General features: G+C 40.8%; 1 protein-coding gene across 2 annotated transcripts in view; it reads right to left on the bottom strand.

Annotated features, from left to right (window-relative positions):
* LOC118397490 (cell adhesion molecule DSCAM-like) overlaps nt 1-20,467 on the bottom strand; it is a 139,619-nt gene extending 119,152 nt beyond the window's left edge. For both annotated transcript variants that reach the window (XM_035792276.1, XM_035792278.1), the window contains exons 1-3: nt 19,572-20,467; nt 1,593-1,910; nt 1,338-1,484 (exon numbers count right to left, since the gene is read on the bottom strand). In XM_035792276.1, the coding sequence (XP_035648169.1) occupies nt 1,338-1,484; nt 1,593-1,910; nt 19,572-19,614 (508 nt within the window). In that variant the 5' untranslated portion in view covers nt 19,615-20,467. The remainder of the gene's footprint in view (nt 1-1,337; nt 1,485-1,592; nt 1,911-19,571) is intronic.
* Nucleotides 20,468-20,667: the final 200 nt, after the last annotated feature.

The following is a 20,667-nucleotide window of genomic DNA, read 5'->3' as shown; positions in this document are numbered from 1 at the left end:
AAATTCAAAGGCTTCAGACGAGACGCAATGCAAACCAGTCGCTTGTACATGATTTTTAAGATATATAGGATAACACTTCATGCTAAGGTGTCTACTTTAAATGGATTTTATGAAACATTAATCCATAAAATACATATAGTACCAGTCAAAAACCTTAGATTAATCATTTAGCACAGCAGTTGGATAGCTTTATTTTGTGTCAACCGAGACCAAGTCTTCTTTCATTAAAAATGTAAAGTGCAGGGCTGGCAACCCTCAGAGAAGAATAGGTTGGGTCAATCTGCTTTGTTTCCAGGCCTGGTTGATAACCTTACGCTAACATATATACAAACATATACACACACACAACCTGGGATCAAACCCCTGGTAAAGAAATAAAACACACACCTTTAATGCCCATTGTAACCCCTGCTCATGCCGTAAACACACCCTCTCCATAACAGTGTAAGGTGCATTTGCTCATGCATCAGGACATCATCAAATATTTAGCAGGGAAAGAGCACTGATTCTGACCATGCTGATGATGCTTCTGGCAGGCCTCGTGTGGAATAAACAGGGACAATCCCATCTAGATTGTTTGTAATGCATGTAAAAGCACGCCTAAGAACTGGGTAATGATAAAACACATTATTCACCTTCACAATACCCTGGCTGTTGTAAAAGTTGTAAAAGTTGAACAAATTAAAATAAAGCTTCCATAGGAATACAATACTGCATGACCTAAATTCACTTTAAAAAAAACACTAGCTTTTACACATCTGCCCTATGTTATATAGTTAAGTACGTAATTTAAACAAGAGAAGTCAAAATTCCACATCCCATGCTACTCTACTTTTCAAGGCTATGAATGTGACAGTAAAAAGTGATAACTTCTAGGTTTCACAGAGGCTAGCATCTTTTTCACTCGTCTGAATCTGCAAAACTCATGTGCAGTCATTATAGATCATATAATATCTCCTTCCAGCAGCAGAAACAGTGATGCCCTCGACTAGCAACCAGTACACACAGACATGGATCACGGAAGGGATCTTTGTGCTTGAGCAGACACATTTAACATGTTACTAAAACATGTCCCACAATTCGCCCTCTGTCAAATGGCTTGAGGTGCGTGCTTGTCTATAGTTTTTCTAAATGCACCATATAAAGCAAAATTGCCCAGAGGGTGGGCATCAATTTAACATTTAATGTACAATATCAACCTGTGCAATGAATGATTCCAATTTTGTTAGCTACACCTAAGAATCCCTCTTCTGAATTTGTAATCCAATAGCTGATTAGAAGAGTCCAAGCAAGGAATTGAACAAAATTCTGACCAAGATATAAGAATATTGTCTTACCTGAGGATAGTGAGACTGTGTCTTTCTCCCACGATACGACAGTGACGTAAGCCTCCACGGAGGCAGGGATAATGCACTTGAAGACCGCTACATTGCCTCTCATGGCTTTCTGGTCCTCCACCCGAACGGTGTAGGGTTCCCGAAATACTGAGGATAGCAAGAGGGGTGGCATTTGGCAAAAGCAAATTAAATACATACTGTACAAGCAGAAATTAAGGAATGAAACAACAGTCACTATTTAAAAGAAGCACTTACCGGCCTTAATGTGGACATCTTGACTTCTTATTTTCCCTGAAGGATTTTCAGCTGTGCAATAGTAGGTATTGTCATGGATTAGCTTACTAAAGCTGGAGGGGAGGAAGTTAAAGATCTGGAGGGTGCCATTGGGGTGCACGTGGCGGATCCCGGGCACATCGTAGATCTCCTCTTCGGTGGCCAGATACCAGCGCAGCGAGGCGGGGGGCACCCCTGCAGCGGGACAGGGCACCAGGGTCCCTGTGGTGCTGGCAAACACTACCTCTTGCAAAGATGCATTGACAAAATATAAGCTGGAACGTAGATCTTCACTAAAAACTGCAAGAGAGGAGAACAAAGAGAACAACATTTTTTGATGACATGCCAACTGACTAACTGGGTATACTACAGGCGCAGGATCTTAATTTGATCACACTTTGTTGCTGCAAATTTTCCTGCTGAGAAAATGCAGATCAGCTTAATGATTTACATAAATTCAGTGAAAACCTGCACTAACACATGGTTATATTACCAGTATTACACTTTTCATGTAGCCTCATTTTAGCCAGCTAATAGCCTAACCACTGATCAAGCAACATTATGGACTAAAATTTAAAATCCTGTTGCTGCAGGATTATTTTTGTCACGACTTCCGGCTAAGTCGGCTCCTCTCCTTGTTCGTGTGGCGTTCGGCGACTGGCGATCGGCGTCACCGGCTTTCTAGCCATCGCCGCTCCATTTTGTCCCTTTGTTTTGCCTTGTTCCATACACACCTGGTTTTCATTCCCCAATCAATCTACATGTATTTAGTCCTCTGTTCCCCATCATGTCTTTGTGTGTAATTGTTCATTGTTAACGGTGTATGTTCACGCGCAATACTTTTATAGTTTATGTTCCGTGTTTTGGGACACATTTTTTGTGTCTATTGTTGTACGGAATAAAAGTGCGCCTGTTTACTCTACTCTACTCTACTTGCTACGACAATACTGGTCAAATTAAGATCCAATATACAGTACAAATCAAAAGTTTGGATACACCTACTCATTAAAGGGTTTTTCTTTATTTGGACTATTTTCTACATTGTAGAATAACAGTGAAGATATTAAAACTATGAAATAACACATATCGAATAATGTAGTAAACAAAAAAGTGTTCAACAAAACTAAATCCATATTATATATGAGATTCTTTAATGTAGCTTGATGACAGCTTTGCACACTTTTGGCATTCTCTCAACCTGCTTCATGAGGAATGCTTTTCCAACAGTCTTGAAGGAGTTCCCACATATGCTGAGCACTTGTTGGCTGCTTTTTCTTCACTCTGCGGTCCAAATTATCATAAACCATCTCAATTGGGTTGATGTCAGGTGATTGTGGAGGCCAGGTCATCTGATTCAGCACTTCATCACTCTCCTTCTTGGTCAAATAGCCCTTACACAGCCTGGAGGTGTGTTTTGGGTCGTTGTCCTGTTGAAAAGCAAACGAAAGTCCCACTAAATGCAAACCAGATGGGATGGCGTATCGCTGCAGAATGCTGTGGCATCCATGCTGGTTAAGTGTGGCTTGAATTCTCAATAAATCAGAGACAGTGTCACCAGCAAAGCCCCACCACACCATCACACCTCCTCCTCCATGCTTCATGGTGGGAACCACATATGCGGAGATCATCCGTTCACCTACTCTGCGTCTCACAACGACACAGCGTTTGGAACCAAAAATCTCAAATTTGAACCAACGGACAGATTTCCACCGGTCTAATGTCCATTGCTCGTGTTTCTTGGACCAAGCAAGTCTCTTCATCTTATTAATGTCCTTTCGTAGTGGTTTCTTTGCAGTAATTCAATCATGAAGACCTGATTCACACAGTCTCCTCTGAACAGTTGATGTTAAGATGTGTCTGTTACTTGAACTCTGTGAAGCATTTATTTGGGCTGCAATCTAAGGTGCAGTTAACTCTAGTAAACTTGTTCTCTGCAGCAGAGGTAACTCTGGGTCTTCCTTTCCTGTGGCGGTCCTCAAGAGAGCCAGTTTCATCATAGCGCATGCTGGTGTTTGCGACTGCACTTGAAGAAACATTCAAAGTTCTTCAAATTGTCCGGATTGACTGACCTTCATGTCTTATATTGATGATGGACTGTAATTTTTCTTTGCTTATTTGAGCTGTTCTTGCCATAATATGGACTTGGTCTTTTACCAAATACGGATATCTTCTGTATACCACCCCTACTTTGTCAAAACACAACTGATTGTCTCAAATGCATTAATAAGAAAATAAATTCTGCGAATGAACTTTTAACAGGGCACACCTGCTAATTGAAATGCATTCCAGGTGACTACCTCATGAATCTGGTTGAGAGAATGCCAAGAGTGTGCACAGCTGGCATCAAGGCAAAGGGTGGCTACTTTGAAGAATATAAAATATATTTTGATTTGTTTAACACTTTTTTGGTTACTACATGATTCCATATGTGTTATTTCATAGTTTGGATGTCTTCACTATTATTCCAAAATGTAGAAAATAGTAAGAATAAATAAAAACCCTCGAATGAGTAGGTGTGTCCAAAGTTTTGACTGGTATTATATGCATGTTTACTTGTAAATACATCAGGATAGTGATTTACTTGGCCATGATGAAACCAATAAATGCTTTTGTTATAAACCTGATGTTTACAGTGTCTTTAATATGGACCTTTTTAGTCATCATCTAATCCTTGATACCGCTTAAATCACATTCATTACATAAAAGTAAAATAACAGTCCTTGAAGTGAGGTAATTTGCTCATAGACAACATGTATGCTGCTTTGGTTGAGCAGGGGAGCAACAAGGTGGAAAGAGTGTTGATGATGTAAAAGTGTGTGTCGTTACGTAGCTCCCTTGGAAGGGAGAGAAACATGAAGTGGGACTAATTAGCATCAGGTGGCTCAGTGCTAATTTCTAGGTGGTTGATTACTGAGTGGTGTATAAACTAGGTGTACAAAGCATTATGAACACCTGCTCTTTCCATGACATATTGATGTCACTTGTTAAAAACACGTCAATCAATGTAGATGAGGGGGGGGAGACGGGTTAAATAAGTATTTTTAAGCCTCTAGACAATTGAGGCATGAATTGTGCATGTGTACCATTCAAAGGGTGAATGGGTAAAACAAAATAATAATAATAATAATAATAATAAATGCCAAGATTTAAGTGCCTAAATATTGTATGGTAGTATGTACTTGGGATGCTGGGTTTTTCACACTCAACAGTTTCCCATGTGTTTCAAGAATGGTCCACCACCCAAAATACATCCAGCCAACTTGACACAACTGTGGGAAGCATTGGAGTCAACATGGGCCAGCACCCCTGTGGAACGTTTTCGACACCTTGTAGAGTCCATGCCCCAACGAATTGAAGCTGTTCTGAGGGACAATATTGGTGCAACTCAATATTAGGAAGGTGTTCTTAATGTTTTGTACACTCTGTGTATAACTACTCCTGGCTGAGCATGATCCTGTGCCTGCCTGCTGCCTACCTCTGGATCTCTGTCTGGTGTCAGAGTCCGTGCCTAGCAGTAAATGGCTTACCAGTGACAGCTAGCTAGGCCTCCCTGGGGATAAAACATTTTAGCACTTCATACATTTCTAACAAGGTTTCAAATCGCAGTGGTTTCCACCCTCTCTATGCTCCAGCGGCTTTGACCCACAAAGAGATACACACAACCATCCGTGCACACACGCACACACAAATACAAAAATAAAAACAAATAATTACAACAACAACAACAACAACAAAAACGTCCATATTGCTCTACTCAGCAGTTTCTGATGTGAGAGTTTCTGTTCAGTCCAGAGGTAAGTTGGCATCAATGGTAGCCACTCTGACTTACCAGTTGAACCCATTTACTGTAGTGGGCGTTAAAGAAAACACACTCCTGTATAACCAGTGGCTCATCCATAATTGTATTTCTTAGGGGACCCTATGAGTCAGTCAGACAGTGTTGTCTATGGCAGAGAGTAGGCCTGAGAGAATCCCTGGCTGTGACTGAGATCAGTCCTTAATGGGTGATGGAGGCGCGAGCTGAGCATTAGCCTCCTCAGACTGATCAACCTGTCAATGGCAGCCATACATACAGGACAGACGATAGGGGTGACTCATGATGCACACCCACACATGATTTCACAGACACTTAAGGGTATCCTGAGTCTAGCTGCATTACGCCCATGACTTCCAACAGGAAGGCTTCTCTCTCTCTCTCTCTCTCTCTCTCTCTCTCTCTCTCTCTCTCTCTCTCTCTCTCTCTCTCTCTCTCTCTCTCTCTCTCTCTCTCTCTCTCTCTCTCTCTCCATACTAGCATCTGCAACATACTGTAGCTTCAGGAAGGTTTGAATTGTGTCTATGAATGACCTAGGCTTATCCATTGAAGCCCATCATGATTTGCTCAATAATAAATAAATAACATTGATTGAGATAAAAAAAGCAGTTCTATCAAGGTGGTGCCTGTTTAAATCTTTTAAAATGGAGTGAAAATCGTATTGCTCTGTATGGGTCTGTAGCTGCGTTAAAGACTCAATTGTAAAATAATACATCAAAATCCTATCAAATTGTAATTCATTCCTTTTTCAGCTGGGGCTAAACATAGAACCCTTCTTTGTGGCCGATTGATAATACATCCTCAACCTGTAGGTGTGCTAATATTAATGAAAAATTCTCTTTGAAATCATCGACGTGTATTTATTTATTTTTATTTAACCTTTATTTAACCATTGAGACCCAGTCTTTTTTTCAAGGGAGTGTATAGATAGGTGTCTTAAATAATTAATCAATAATTGGTGATGTTGTTAATATTTTAGAAACATTCAAATCCCTATTGCATTGATAAAAATGTAAGATATGTTGAATATAGTATTTGACGCCTTTCTAAAAGTCTGTGTCAGTGAAACATTTCTGTGTTACAGATATTTGGTGGTTTATCAAGAGCAATCAGAGCCAATGACTGAGAAAGAACACAGATGCAGCACACATTACATTTCTAAAACGAGTGGAACAAGAAGTCCTTTCCAGTCATTTCAAACAGAAATAACACTGATGAATAGAATTCCCAAACAAAAAGCCATCTCTTCAATTTGACTTGGACACCTTGTTCATTTACACTGGGGAGTACATATTTAATCTATCCTACTGAGCCATTTACTTTATGATGGTATTCTTATCTTTTATTATTTCTTATTGTTGTTGCATTGTTGAGAAGGAACCTGCAAGTAAGCATTTACTTGGACGGTGTAGACCATGTGTATCCTGTACATATGACCAATAAGACTTAAAACTCATAAAAGAAACTCAATTTAGCACAGTGTAGTCATAACAAAGATTGGTTCGATAAGACCAACTGCAGAGAAGTCTAAGGTACTTGTGGATCTAATCATACTGAGTATCATGTCACTGTACTGCTACACCCATTCCTTACCAAGGAGGTCTACATGAGTTCCACCCAGGTACAACCTCCTCAGAAGCCCCACAAAGCGTCATGCTTCTCATGCCCGAACAACTCCTCTCAAACCTAACCACTTACTAAATAACCACAGAAGAAATGTGTAATTGCCATCATTTTTCATGGGCTGAACCATAAAGACTAAAGAAGTGACACTGTTCAATAATGTTATATATGCATCCATAATTAACCAAGCTTTGTTTCTATCAGCAAAGCTGGAGGGAGAAGAAAAAAGACAAGACCACTTCATCGCCACCGTCTTTTTCAGTGAGAAGGGGGGAGGATTCTCGTTGGGAATATAAATCCAAAACATATCCCTTAACAGATTTCTATTTTCTGAGATTAGCAAATGTTGGAGAGCCCAGAGATGGGAATCTAACCATGAAAACAAACAAGGAAAATGTTTATGCCAGAGGCACATGATGCTTTGCGTGAGGACCACATATATGACCAGAAATATGTGGACACCTGCTCATCGAACATCTCATGATAAAATCATGAGCATTAATATGGAGTTGGTCCCCCCTTTGCTGCTATAACAGCCTCCACTCTCCTGGGAAGGCTTTCCACTAAATGTTGGAACATTGCTGCAGGAACTTGCTTCCATTCAGCCACAAGAGCATTAGTGAGGTCGGGCACTGATGTTGGGCGATTAGGCCTAGTTTGAAGTGAGCGTTCCAATTCATCCCAAAGGTGTTCAATATGGTTGAGGTCAGGGCTCTGTGCAGGCCAGTGAAGTTATTCCACACCGATCTCGACAAACCATTTCTGTATGTACCTCGCTTTGTGCACAGGGGCATTGTCATGCTAAAACTGGAAAGGGCCTTCCCCACACTGTTGCAACAAAGTTGGAAGCACAGAAACGTCTAGAATGTCATTGTATCCTGTAGCGTTAAGATTTCCCTTCACTGGAACTAAGGGGCCTAGCTCAAACCATGAAAAACAGCCCCAGACCATTATTCCTCCTCCACCAAACGTAACAGTTGGCACTATGCATTGGGACCGATAGTGTTCTCCCGGCATCTGCCAAACCCAGATTCGTCCTTCGGACTGCCAGATGGTGAAGCGTGATTCATCACTCCAGAGAACGCGTCTCCACTGCTCCAGAGTCCAATGGTGGCGGCTTTACACCACTCCAGCCAACACTTGGCATTGCATATGGTGATCTTAGGCTTGTTTGCGGCTGCTCGGCAATGGAAACCCATTTCATGAAGCTCCCAATTAACAGTTCTTGTGCTGACATCCAGAGGCAGTTTGGAACTCGGTAGTGAGTGTTGCAAGCAAGGACAGGCGATTTTTACATGCTACAGGCTTCAGCACTCGGCTGTCCCATTCTGTGAGCTTGTGTGGCCTACCACTTCGTGGCTGAGCCATTGTTGCTCCTAGATTTTTCCACTTCACAATAACAGCACTTACAGTTGACCGGGGCAGCTCTAGCAGGGACGAAATTTGACGAACTGACTTGTTAGAAAGGTGGCATCCTTGATGTTGCCACGTTGAAAGTCACTGAGCTCTTCAGTAAGACCATTCTACTGCCAATGTTTGTCTATGGAGCTTGCATGGCTGTGTGCTCTATTTTGTTTTTACACCTGTCAGCAACGGGTGTGGCTGAAATAGCCGAATGCACTAATTTGAAGGGGTATCGACATACTAGATATACTATATAAAAGTAACTACTGTACAGTAGTGACATGCACCTGGGAATATTATCAGTATATCATTACTGTGAATGCATGTTTAATTCCTAAGCAACTGAGCAGAGCAGTGCATGAAATAATTTATGTATATGCACAGAGAATGATAGCTTAATCATTCCATTAAATGTGTGGTATCAGCACTAGATTGGTAAAACAAAACAATGATGCTAATATGAAAACATCTGTAATGAAACACATCAATGAGCAGTAATTCCGAAAGTGTAACACTTGAGTGTAACAACAATTTGCAATCTATTATCCTTTTACTTCAGTATTGAAATTATGTCCATTAACATCAACATTCCATAGCACCAGATGGCTCCTCTCTCATTTTAATATGAAAATAACTCTCAATCACGCTGCCATTATGCAACTGCCTTGTTGTGATTTTTGGATGGAATGCTTAGCATGATTATTATCTGCTCCCAGAACAGGCCCCCATATTAACATATAGGTGCAGTGTGAAAAACCAATGTTTACACAACACAGTTGTCATGAATATGATTATAAATATGAATATTCAAATTTGTTGAGTTAAGCTGATCAATCAAAGGCAGTAGAATTCATCAGCTGACAGACAGGTGTAATCAGCCATCACAGAGGGCTTTCAGGACTATGGACGCGCTTCATTTAATTCAACGTGCAATCGATGCTGATGGTACAAACTCGAACAACATGTATGCATGCTTTAACCCCTTACTGCCTTCCTCTAATGAATACAGCCACATGTACAGTTTATGTACTGCATTTGCTTGGATGTTTACTGTTTAAATTGCAATCATCCATTGGTGCTATTCCATATGTTGCCCATCATTTTAACATGAGCTCATCTGACAGACATAGAGAGCAGAAAAATAGAGAAAGAAATAGGGAGATCCAGAGAGAGTTGGATGGTGGACTAATCAGTTGGGTCCAAGTATTTTATAGGGCACCCATGTCACGTCTGGTGAGCCAGTGGCCTGTCGTCGGGCTCTCAGTTGGCTTGGGCACACGGGGCAGGGTGAGACGGGGCGGGCAGCTGCTGCACTGTGACAGGCTCTGTCAACCAGGAACGCTGGGTAATTAAAGCAGCCCTCTGTGCTGTGCCTGGGAGGTGGAGTGGGATCAGGAGCAGAGACAGGAGATGGGGAAGAAAAGGAAAGAGGTAGGGGGCAATGAGGGGGGTTATCCAATGTGAGTAAGCATTCTCCTCTTTCTGCCCAGGGGCTACACACAGGGCTTGTACAGGAACTTGCTAAATGACAGTCTCCCAATTTGCTTTCATGAATATTAACCAGGACATGACAGAAGAAAGGGGCCGCTGTCTGCTCTGCTCTGCTCTGCTCACTGGTGATATGCAAAGACAGATCCATCGTCTGATGTCAGAGGAGTAGGATATGGTAAAGCGGAGCCCCACGGTGCATCTCTCTAGATCTACTTTTATTTTCATGTGTTAAACGGGTGAGAGTGGATGTCTCATTAATAGAGAAGGAGGCAGCAGCAGCAGCATATCCCAGTAGGGAGAATGTCAGCGTTCCAGACATTGATGTCTAAATCATGCTGCTGATGAACCAACGGGAGGGAGAGAATCTGATGGGGGATTACAGTATACTGGATACCAAACTATAGCAACTCCCTCTGCTGCTACTACAGCTGAATAAAAGTACCAGGGTACAAATAATAGTATTTTGTGGTGCAATATGAACACTAAAGTGTGGAGAAAGAGTTTCTTTGAGGCATTAACCCGAGCAAACTATTTGCATATTCAATCAAATAGATGGGAGAAAACAATTGTATTCTCATGAGAATACAAAATTCTTAAAATTACTCAATGATTGTCCTCCTCAGTGCCCAGACTTTTCAAGGATGATTCATACTGCAAGCCACACTGATAAGGGAATACTCAGGTTTCTTTCCATATTTCTCAAGAAATTGGTAGTGCAGCATTTTCATATTGGGTCAAATTTCCACAAACAAATGAACATAAATGAAAACAACATGGTGTATTTATGGCAAGCTGAAGCTAATCCCCTTGACCAATCCTGTGAGCGGCAGAGTGAGTAGCATGGGGGAGTCAATGCGTGTCGACTAAACTTAACCACTGCTTAAACCTACAGAGATAATGCCAAGATGTTAGACCATCTTCATTTAATGATATAGTAGACCAACACTGGGTGGCAACCTTTTAGATGAGGAGGGCATAGTCACACTGGACTGTATGAATAAAGAACGAGCAGTGAACCTTTTGAGTATAGTGTGCTGAATTCTTCTTATATCCTTTGTCGGATTCCTTTGTACAGGAAATGCTACTGTACTGAACAACCAGTTAAAGACAGCATGATTATTGTGGCCCAGAGGGCGATTGTGTATGGTGTGCTGCACGAGTTTTGCGATTTCTAATTGTCACACCCATATTGACCAGGCCAAACCTCGCCACAGCCACCAAACAGGATCAAACATACCGCGAAGGCTGTTAAAAAACGCAGCGGTAAACCGAACTGAACACACCCCAAGTCAAGAGGACATGGGGTCAACGGTATTTTGACATACAACCCTGCTTAGCTTCCTCACACAGAGTTAGAATAATTTAGTATATTACATACTGTTGATAGCGTAGTTTGAGGGGTCTTTAGATGGTGGATGGATAACTGTCTATGTAGACAAACACTGGAAGGAGACTGATTACTTTTCTGCAGAATTAATGATGAACTGACCACAGGTGCAGGGGCATCAATGATGTTGTCCTGCATATACTCATCACTGCCAACCTGCATGCTCGCTATGGGAACAGCATCTTGCAGAGTGGTGGCAAATGTAGACAGCGTGGAGGTGGAATTAAAATAGTAAAATAGGCGAACAGGTGAAAAGGTCAACAAAATCAACTGAAAATGCCCAGGTGATCATAAACCATGTAGACAATGTAAAATAAGTTGCAAACGCCCCATTTATTGTTAGACAGTGATGTAACACCAGCTGAGAAACCAACAGAAGTGATCACATTGATCCACATTCCACTGTTGTTAAACAGAAGTCTGTCATGAACAGCTGGCGTTGTGAAGTGTGTCAGTGCTAATGTCACAACAGCTGGCTCCTGTCATCTTATTAGCTGCCCCATAACCAGGGCCCTTTAAATATGCTATGTGCCACACTCACTTAAATACTCCAGACCTTTTTGACAATCGTTATAGACGTATTATATTAAACATTTATCACATCCAAACCGTAAAGCAAACATGTTTATTTAACACTAAGGAGCACAGCATGTGTTCCCTGAAGAATCCCCCAGCCAGCCAACCTGCCTCCTCCTCTCTTCTCCGTCAATCTCTTGCTTGCTTTATTATCCCCCTTCCTCACTACACACCATCCCTCCAAAACATACATGTTCTAGGGTAGTCTCTTTCTCCTGTGTGTTCGCTGTGTGACAGGGGACGTTAGCTCTGTAAAGCCAGCAAGCCAAGCAGACGCAAATGTATTCATAGCATTTAGTACTCCGGATTAATCGAATTATAATGTAATCATCTGATCAAACAGCAATTAGCATAATCACTTCTGGGGAAAGGCTGATAGAGAGAGGGAAAGCAACACATAATAAAGCTCAGGCTAGCAACACTAATGAGACATTTACCAGCAGTCACAAAGTTACTGATTCCTGGGGACACAGATTCTTTAAAAAGGAACCACCTCTTTTTAGAGGTGCAACTGTGCATATCAAAACATCAAATTGGTAACTGATCCAAATTCATTGGAAGGCAGGCTCATTCATACACTGTGGTTTGTGTCTCTTTCTCTGTATTCTGAGAACAGATATGAAGTTAGCATATTGTGAACACAAACAGTATTTGCATCTTATAGTGTAGAAAACGCCCAGAAAGTGAAACCATAACAGTGATTCTAGCCTTTGATCGTTAAACCACTCTGGTCTTTTCCAGCAGCACACATTAATATGAAAGGTGACTCTAGGGTTAGCAGAAATATTCATAGTTGAGCATATGGCATATAGAAATAAGCACAAAGACATGCAGTCTCTCACACCAGAATGATCATAGGATGCAAAAGCATCAATCTGACTCCTCTGGGTACAGCAGATACATTCACACACCTACACACACATCTTTCCTCAACCCAGCAAATGACAGCACTTTTAAAATGGACAGCTAATAATAGCAGGCACTAAATTGGTCTTAAATCTTACCGTCTGTGCCAGGTTTAAAAATAAAGCCGTGTCGAGAAACCAAGCTGGACTAATTTGTCTTTCCTTCACTGTCTATCCACCCTTGCCTCTGTCCTGCCTCTATTACCCCTCAGCCTACTTTACTATTGGTACTATGCATAAAAGGCCTCTGAAGACTCTAATTGTAAAATACCTCAGGAAACATAACTTGGTGCATTCACAGAATGACTGATTGAGAAGTTTATCTGTGATAAGGACATAGGAGACAGTACAAGAGATGAAACACTAGAAGGAGGTAAAAGAGTGGCAGTCAATAAGACAAAGAGAAGCAGATTAAATGTGAGGAAAATACCAAGCTCAAAGGGACAAACCCTTAGAGAGTCACCAAGGTGATCCATCCATACCAGAGCAAACACGTGCACTGGGCATATAGGGATCAATCAAGTTAATTCACATGGGTGAGTAGGTCAAAGCATGGGCATTTAGGTACCAGATTAAGTGACTAATTAATTATTTCCCTCATAAATTCTATGTGATCTTTGTGACTTTGTGAATAGTTATCGTTACTCATTGTGTATTTATTCCTTGTGTTATTATTTTTCTATTATTTCTCTTTTTTCTTTCTGCATTGTTGAGAAGGGCCCATAAGTAAGCACTTCACTGTTAATCTACACTGTTTACGAAGTATGTGACAAATACAATTTGATTTGGTTAGCCACATCAACCACACCTACAACATCTGTCCTGTTCACTGCATTCTTATGAGTTACATTACATCATACTTGGGCTCTATAAACAAACACACACACACACACACACACACACACACACACACACACACACACACACACACACACACACACACACACACACACACACACACACACACACACACACACACACACACAGTAGTTATAATCCAACATACAGTATGTGCATTAGACATAGGTAGAATGTTAGTGCATGTATTTATGATGTGGGTAATCTCTAAAAACTGCATTAGCCACTTTTCTAGGTGCTCAGCCTTTTAAAATAACATGACATAAAATAGCACGACATAAAATAACATGACCTGTCTATGCCAGACACACCCCCCTCTCTACATGGTTGATCAAACATATAGATCTGTGTGCGTTTTTTCCCCCCCGTCGATGCTAAACAGTATAGTTAACATTTTAATGTGAAAGCCATTTACATGGTGATAATGCAATTATATTGTTCTGATTCAGCAGAATCCTTAAGGATAAACAGTCTGATTTGTAATTAGATTTTACATTCAGTGAAACATACCACCACCACTGTGAGTCTCCCATGCCCCATTACTAATTAGACTGCAAAACGGCTGCTGAACATCTTTAGTAGGCATCTTCATTATGGAGTCAGTATGTGTGAACTGGGAGATCCATTATTACACATCAGGGTCTCCATTATCAGACATTACCATTAGCAACCATTCCTCAGGAATGACAACAACAATGCTACCACACATACTTTTCCACAAGCAAACACCCTCGAAAAGGGGAACTACTGTAGGGAATAATTGACCTTAAACAAGTGATGAAATCATGTTTGAACTGAACTCACATTTACTTCTCAGATAGGTACTGTATCTATCAATACATACATTGAGGGCCTCCCGAGTGGTGCAGCGCCCTAAGGCACTGCATCGCAGTGATTCAGGCTTCACTACAGACCCGGGTTCATTCCCAGGCTGTGTCACAACCGGCCGTGATCGGGAGTACCATGGCGCAGCGCACAACTGACCCAGCCTCGTTTCGGGTTAGGGGAGAGTTTGGCTTTACTTGGCTTTACTTGGCTCAACGCACTCTTACGACTCCTTGTGGTGGGCCAGGCACCTACAGACTGACTTCGGCCGTCAGTTGAATGGTGTTTCCTCCGACACATTGGTGCGGCTGACTTTCGGGTTCAGCGGGCAGGTGTTAAGAAGCGCGTTTTGGCGGATCATGTTTCGGAGGACACATGACTCGACCTTCGGCTCTCCGAGCCCGTTGGGCTCGTCAGTTGAGACACAGCATACTCTTGAGGGTGAGTGTCATGTTTTGGCTGATAACATTTATTTCAAGAAATGTTTTAATAGTTTGATAACCCTGTTTGTAAGCTTTTAAATTATATAAAACCCAATCGTTTATTTTTTCCAGTGACGAAGACATGGATGTCTCATGGTAGGGTATGAAAAACAGGTCAACTTTGAACACATCTATCTACTAAATGTTCTGTCATTCAGGTCTAGTCCACTAAGTCCTCCTCAATTGCCTGCATGAGGCCACTGCTACCAAAATACAGTAAGTCTTAAAGATCTTTAAATAGATATGGAGGATTCAAAGGCATACGTCTTACAAGAGGAGCACCTCACTATACAGGAACAGATGGATCTGTAATCAGTGCGCTGCCTTAATTGCCCCCAGTAGATTAACTCCACTGAAACACAGGTTCCTCCTCTCTGCCAAGTTTAGTCAAATCAAGCTGCCCCCAGTCTCCATTGCATTTCCCTTCTCAGGTTCCTAATGTGTTGTCATGCTAACTTGGCAGTCTAAGTGATGTTGGCAGGGAGGGGGGTTTGCTGAGAAGTATTTTTATCTGTAATAAATCCCTAATTATGATTGGCTGGGCCTGGCTCCCCAGTGGATGGGCTTGGGTGCCAAGTGGGTGGGCCTATGCCCTCCCAGGCCCACCCATGACTGCACCCCTGCCCAGTCGTGAAATCCATAGATTAGGGCCCAATTTATTTATTTAAATTGACTGATTTCCTTATATGAACTATAACTCAGTAAAATTGTTGAAACTGTTGAGTTAAAAAAATATATATATATTTTACCTTTATTTAACTAGGCAAGTCAGTTAAGAACAAATTCTTATTTTCAATGACGGCCTAGGAACAGTGGGTTAACTGCCTGTTCAGGGGCAGAACAACAGATTTGTACCTTGTCAGCTCGGGGTTTGAATTTGCAACCTTCCGGTTACTAGTCCAACGCTCTAACCACTATCCACTAGGCTACCCTGTTTGTTTAGTTTATATATAGAGTCATCTCTCGACAACGTGAAAGACGGGCAAGTTGATTGAGATAGAAATGTGTACATGAGAAGTGTGCGTGACCTATTGACCTTAATGTAAATGTTAATTTATTGAAGACAAAATAGATGTAGGCCATCTCAAATGGCCTTGCTCAGGTCTGTCTCTCAATCACTGTGCTGGAATCTGCAGGTTGCACCTCAGTCACTCTGTCGAGTCATGCCATTGTTATGAACGTTCTCAAGCCACCCTCTGCCATAGTGGTGCCCAATAAGTTGTGATAAGCCCAGTCATTGTGAATGGAGGCCAATGACTCTTTTGTCTAAATTACAGTATAGTGGGCTGGTAATACATTGACATTGCACATATTTAGTAGGAAACAACTTTGCCATGATATACAGTATATGTTGTAAAATGTACTTTCGATAGATGGCAATGTTGTCATTGGCTAGCAAAGTTTGTCAAAAATAGCTAGCAATGCTAACGTTAGCTAGCTAAAATCTGGTGGTCTCCCCCAATCCTAGCTAGCTAACATCTAAAGTCAATCTGACAAAGGTTTTTCCTATTAATTATTTGCCTCCTTTTGACATTTCATTGTATTTGCAAGCCACTGTAATGCACTTTTGATTAAATCTTTATCAGCACTTATTGACAATGCATTGAGTAGAACGCTCAGTCCTAAAACGAATGTTCAAAACAATAGTAAGACAAACGTGCACCCCATGAATAAGGGCCCTATGTGAGCTGCCTCGCCTCGTAATTTTTACAAACAGAATTGGAGCTTGGATTGGTTTTGCTTTAAGGCATCTTTCAGAGAGCAAAAATAAACATGTTTCCTTAGTCATCTAAAGATAGCTATATCCTACTGTATCTCTTAATTACAATTCAATTAGAATAAAAATGATCAAAGGTAACCCACAGTACACAAAATAAATACATATTTTAAGTTACGTATTATTAATTCATGTTTTATAAATGCTTTAATGGTTCAAAATAAAATCATAATATCTTCGGAAAATATGGATAAATGGAGTTAATAGGCCAGAATTAAAATTATAAGAATGCTTAAAAATATCATACCTGTAGTATTTTGTATTCGGGGGTTAATTACAACAGAGAAAACTAATCTACTGACCCAGTTTCCACAAAAATTAGATATTTTAGCTGTATCTTGTATTGTGCATTTCATGTATAATTTCCCCAATTATCATTATGCCAGAATATGCACAATAAGGGCTCAGGAAGTGGCTGGGCCCTTACCAAGCACTTCCAGGTCACCGCTCAGTATAGCCTTATTGTGCCAAACTCACACTTTCCTGACACCCATAATGGAGGTTTCCATAGAGAAAGGCCAGTGAGCATGTGATAGACCTATAGAATTAGGAATTAGAATACAAATTGAGTATTTAGAACAGTAATTTAATAGGATCTATAGATAAACCTAACTCTAAAAAGAAAACATTTTCTAGAATCCAATTTCTCTGTGTAACTACAAGGTCTTTCATTCTACCATCGTCAGCTCAGCTCAGTCAATACAGACCTCATCATTATCATGATAATCACCATCTTCAGAAAACCAAACACAGAAAACATAATGAAATACAGTGCAGCGAAATATAGTATGATCACAGCTCCAACTGCATTCTATGCCCACTGTCCACAAAGGCATAACATGTAGGACAATAGAACAACACAGAAGGATGAAGCCATTCCCAAATAATACAATATACATTTAGCATGTACCGTTTATTCTATTCTTATATTAGGTTGTCAATATGAAGGCTTCTGAGACTATACAGTATATGGATCCAGGCTGGCCAGACAGTTGATCTCATGTCACAGCACAATTATAATGATTAACAACGAATGCTTATTGTTCTTTTATGAGTTTCCACAGAAGCCAGTGTGAGTGAGGGAGATAAGATTTTATGTGGAGTAGAGATGGAATAGCCTAACATAGATGTCAATAAGCAGCTGACTGAGAATTGCATTACAAGGAAAAGGGGATGATAGTCAAATATGTATCATTTAAGTTTTGGGATTTTGGGGGGGAGGGAGGGGGAGTGGAGTGAAACAAGGAACTAGAAATTAACCATTGATTTTCTTGCCAAGTGGGTTGGGTTCAACTTGTCATATCTGCGTTGGTAGAAAATGAACGTCCCTCGATGTGCTACAATGGGTTAATCCCAAACCTCCAATGCCCCCTTTTTGCCTGATGCGGTAAATTCAGCGACCCTCTACGACATAACCACAACCAGAGGTTCTACCCTGTTAACTTACAATATCTGCAACACCCCCATCTTGTCAGCTTTTACATTTTGCAAGAAGATATATTTTCTACCCCTTTCCGTACACACCCAGCCTTGTCATAACTCCCTTCCTGGGGAAGAGATTATATCCAATAAATAATGGTTTATTTGATCCTGTGTAAGTAATAAATTGTATCAATTTACTCTTCTCCCCGATCAGCTTCACATTGCAAATTCACAGATTTATGAAAGCACACACACACACTACACAAATATACACACACACACCTTTTAACTGAATGCATTAAGAAATTGTCTTTATATCATCTCTTGGTCTTTTTCAATCTTTGGAGATTGCAAATCAATATGAATTGATCACATGAAAGGAGACAGAATAATTCTGTGTGTAATATTGTATAATATCATAGTTTTTTATTTCTGTTACATTATATATGGCCTGCAAGCTCTTTCAAATCTATTTACCAGCATTATCTCAATAAGAAATAAAACACGTGTTTGCAGTGTCTACAGGGGTCCCTTTTCTGGTAAGCCATTTTTCAACATTATCAGGTCCTGGTGGCTTACATTTTTTCTCTCTCATTGATACACCATTATTGTTCATTTACATGTCTTCATTTGTCTACACCCCTGTGCAACGGCTAGAAATGCATTGCATTGTTTAATGAAAACTTGCATGCATGTATTCAAAATCAATGTAGTATTTTAATCTAATATCATAAATCTCTAAGGATAGACTTAAACGAATCAATTTAATTCACATAAAATGATAGGCTACATTATCAGCTTTTACATGTCCCTAATATCCTTTCGAATCTGAATACCCGACATTGAATTTTAAAATATACAACTCTAAATAAATACATTGGATGGGGGAGGGGAAGGGGGTTAAACCAAATGTCCAGTATATAAAATACGTCACTCATTATTGAGGCCCATGCTACTTCGGACTGAAATCATAGACTACCGGTATATACATCCAGACATGAAAATATGGGTTACATTCGATGTAGTAAATGTAACTGACAACAATTAAGGTTTAAACCTTAAGGTCACGTCTACTTTATCAAACCTCTCTTGAACAAGGCAAGGCAACATCAATTTATTTCATCAGCAAGCAATTGAATAATGAAGGCATCATAAGAAATCCCCTAACTGCCTAAAAACATAATATATGTGATTCTATCAAATACTAACCAATGATGTGCTTTATAGGTAAAACAGATTAAAGCACATTTCACTCCGGTTCCTCTCTCCCTAGCACTGTTGGCAACCATACAATGGTATCATGTGTAACACAGGTGACCTCCAACCCCCTAATCTACTTTTCTTTACTCACTGAATTACTGACATAACTAACATTCAAATGTGAAAATTAAACTTACCATTTAAGATGCTCTGGAAAAAGATAACTGCAAATATCCACATGCCCCGCTCCGTTCAAATCCCCCAAAGCTATGTTTTCTCGTCTTCCTCCGCACTCTTTGGCCGCTGCTTTCCTATAATTATGTTCTGTGGCAGGTGTAATGTTAAACATTTGCTACTAGCTTCTAGTAACCAGTCCAAATCTCTGCTGATCTGAATGTTTTCACCGTCTCCTCCTTGTTTCTCTATAACTCCCTCCCTGGTACTCTCGTAGCCTACTCTTCCTCTCCCCTTTCCGACCCTTTACGCTTGGAGGATATAGTATGTGTATCTCTGATTGTCTTGGTTAAAGCTGTGATCCGACTCTGCGCAGCTCTTCTCTGGTCCTCCGTGCCTTGCTACTTCCCCTGCTCTTCAAAGGGATGCTCGATGGGGATACAGTGCTCGCCTGCAGTCCAGGTGTGATGCTGAGTCAGGGTAGTGGCACGCGGGCAACGATAGGTCCTCAAAAAAATGTCTGGGTGTTAAAACCGGGACACCTAAACAATAACAATGTGGAATCCAAAAAACGCATCTTAAATCGAAAACTGAAAAATAGAAGCAGGTTGGGAAACAAAACGTGACAAATAAAATAACTTAAAATAAAGAGTAAATGGTCAGTTCAATAAGAATGAAAACCCAATCCGGATGAGCTGAAGTCAGACCATCTTCACCACCGCTCTCCGTCCAGCAAGAGGCAAGCACGCGCATCTTCCCACTGCCCTTTTAATCGCGTTGGTCCATGCGGTAACCCTCGCTGCCTCATAACCCTCTCCCCTGCCTCTGCAGCCACTTTAATTCCTCATTGCCCTTAAAGGAGCAGAGGCGCCAGCCAGTCCTCCTAGGCGCTAGGTGAGAGCATGTACAGCAGGGAGGGAACATTTGCAGTTAAAGAAGGCGCACCTGAAGAGCCGGTTAACAAGGAGAACATTTTACGCACGGTGTTATACAGGCACACAAAGTGCGTGCGTAAGTAAATAAGTGGTACTTTTATTAAAGGCACAATAGGAACATGACGATACACGTATTTTTTTATACAGGAGAGGGACAGTGGACTATGCCTTCAAAATGTTATTG

The sequence above is a fragment of the Oncorhynchus keta genome, chromosome 18 (assembly GCF_023373465.1).
Source record: "Oncorhynchus keta strain PuntledgeMale-10-30-2019 chromosome 18, Oket_V2, whole genome shotgun sequence".
Classification (NCBI taxonomy): domain Eukaryota; kingdom Metazoa; phylum Chordata; class Actinopteri; order Salmoniformes; family Salmonidae; genus Oncorhynchus; species Oncorhynchus keta.
Note: the sequence above shows the minus strand (reverse complement) of the source record. Positions and strands in the feature narration are given on the sequence as shown.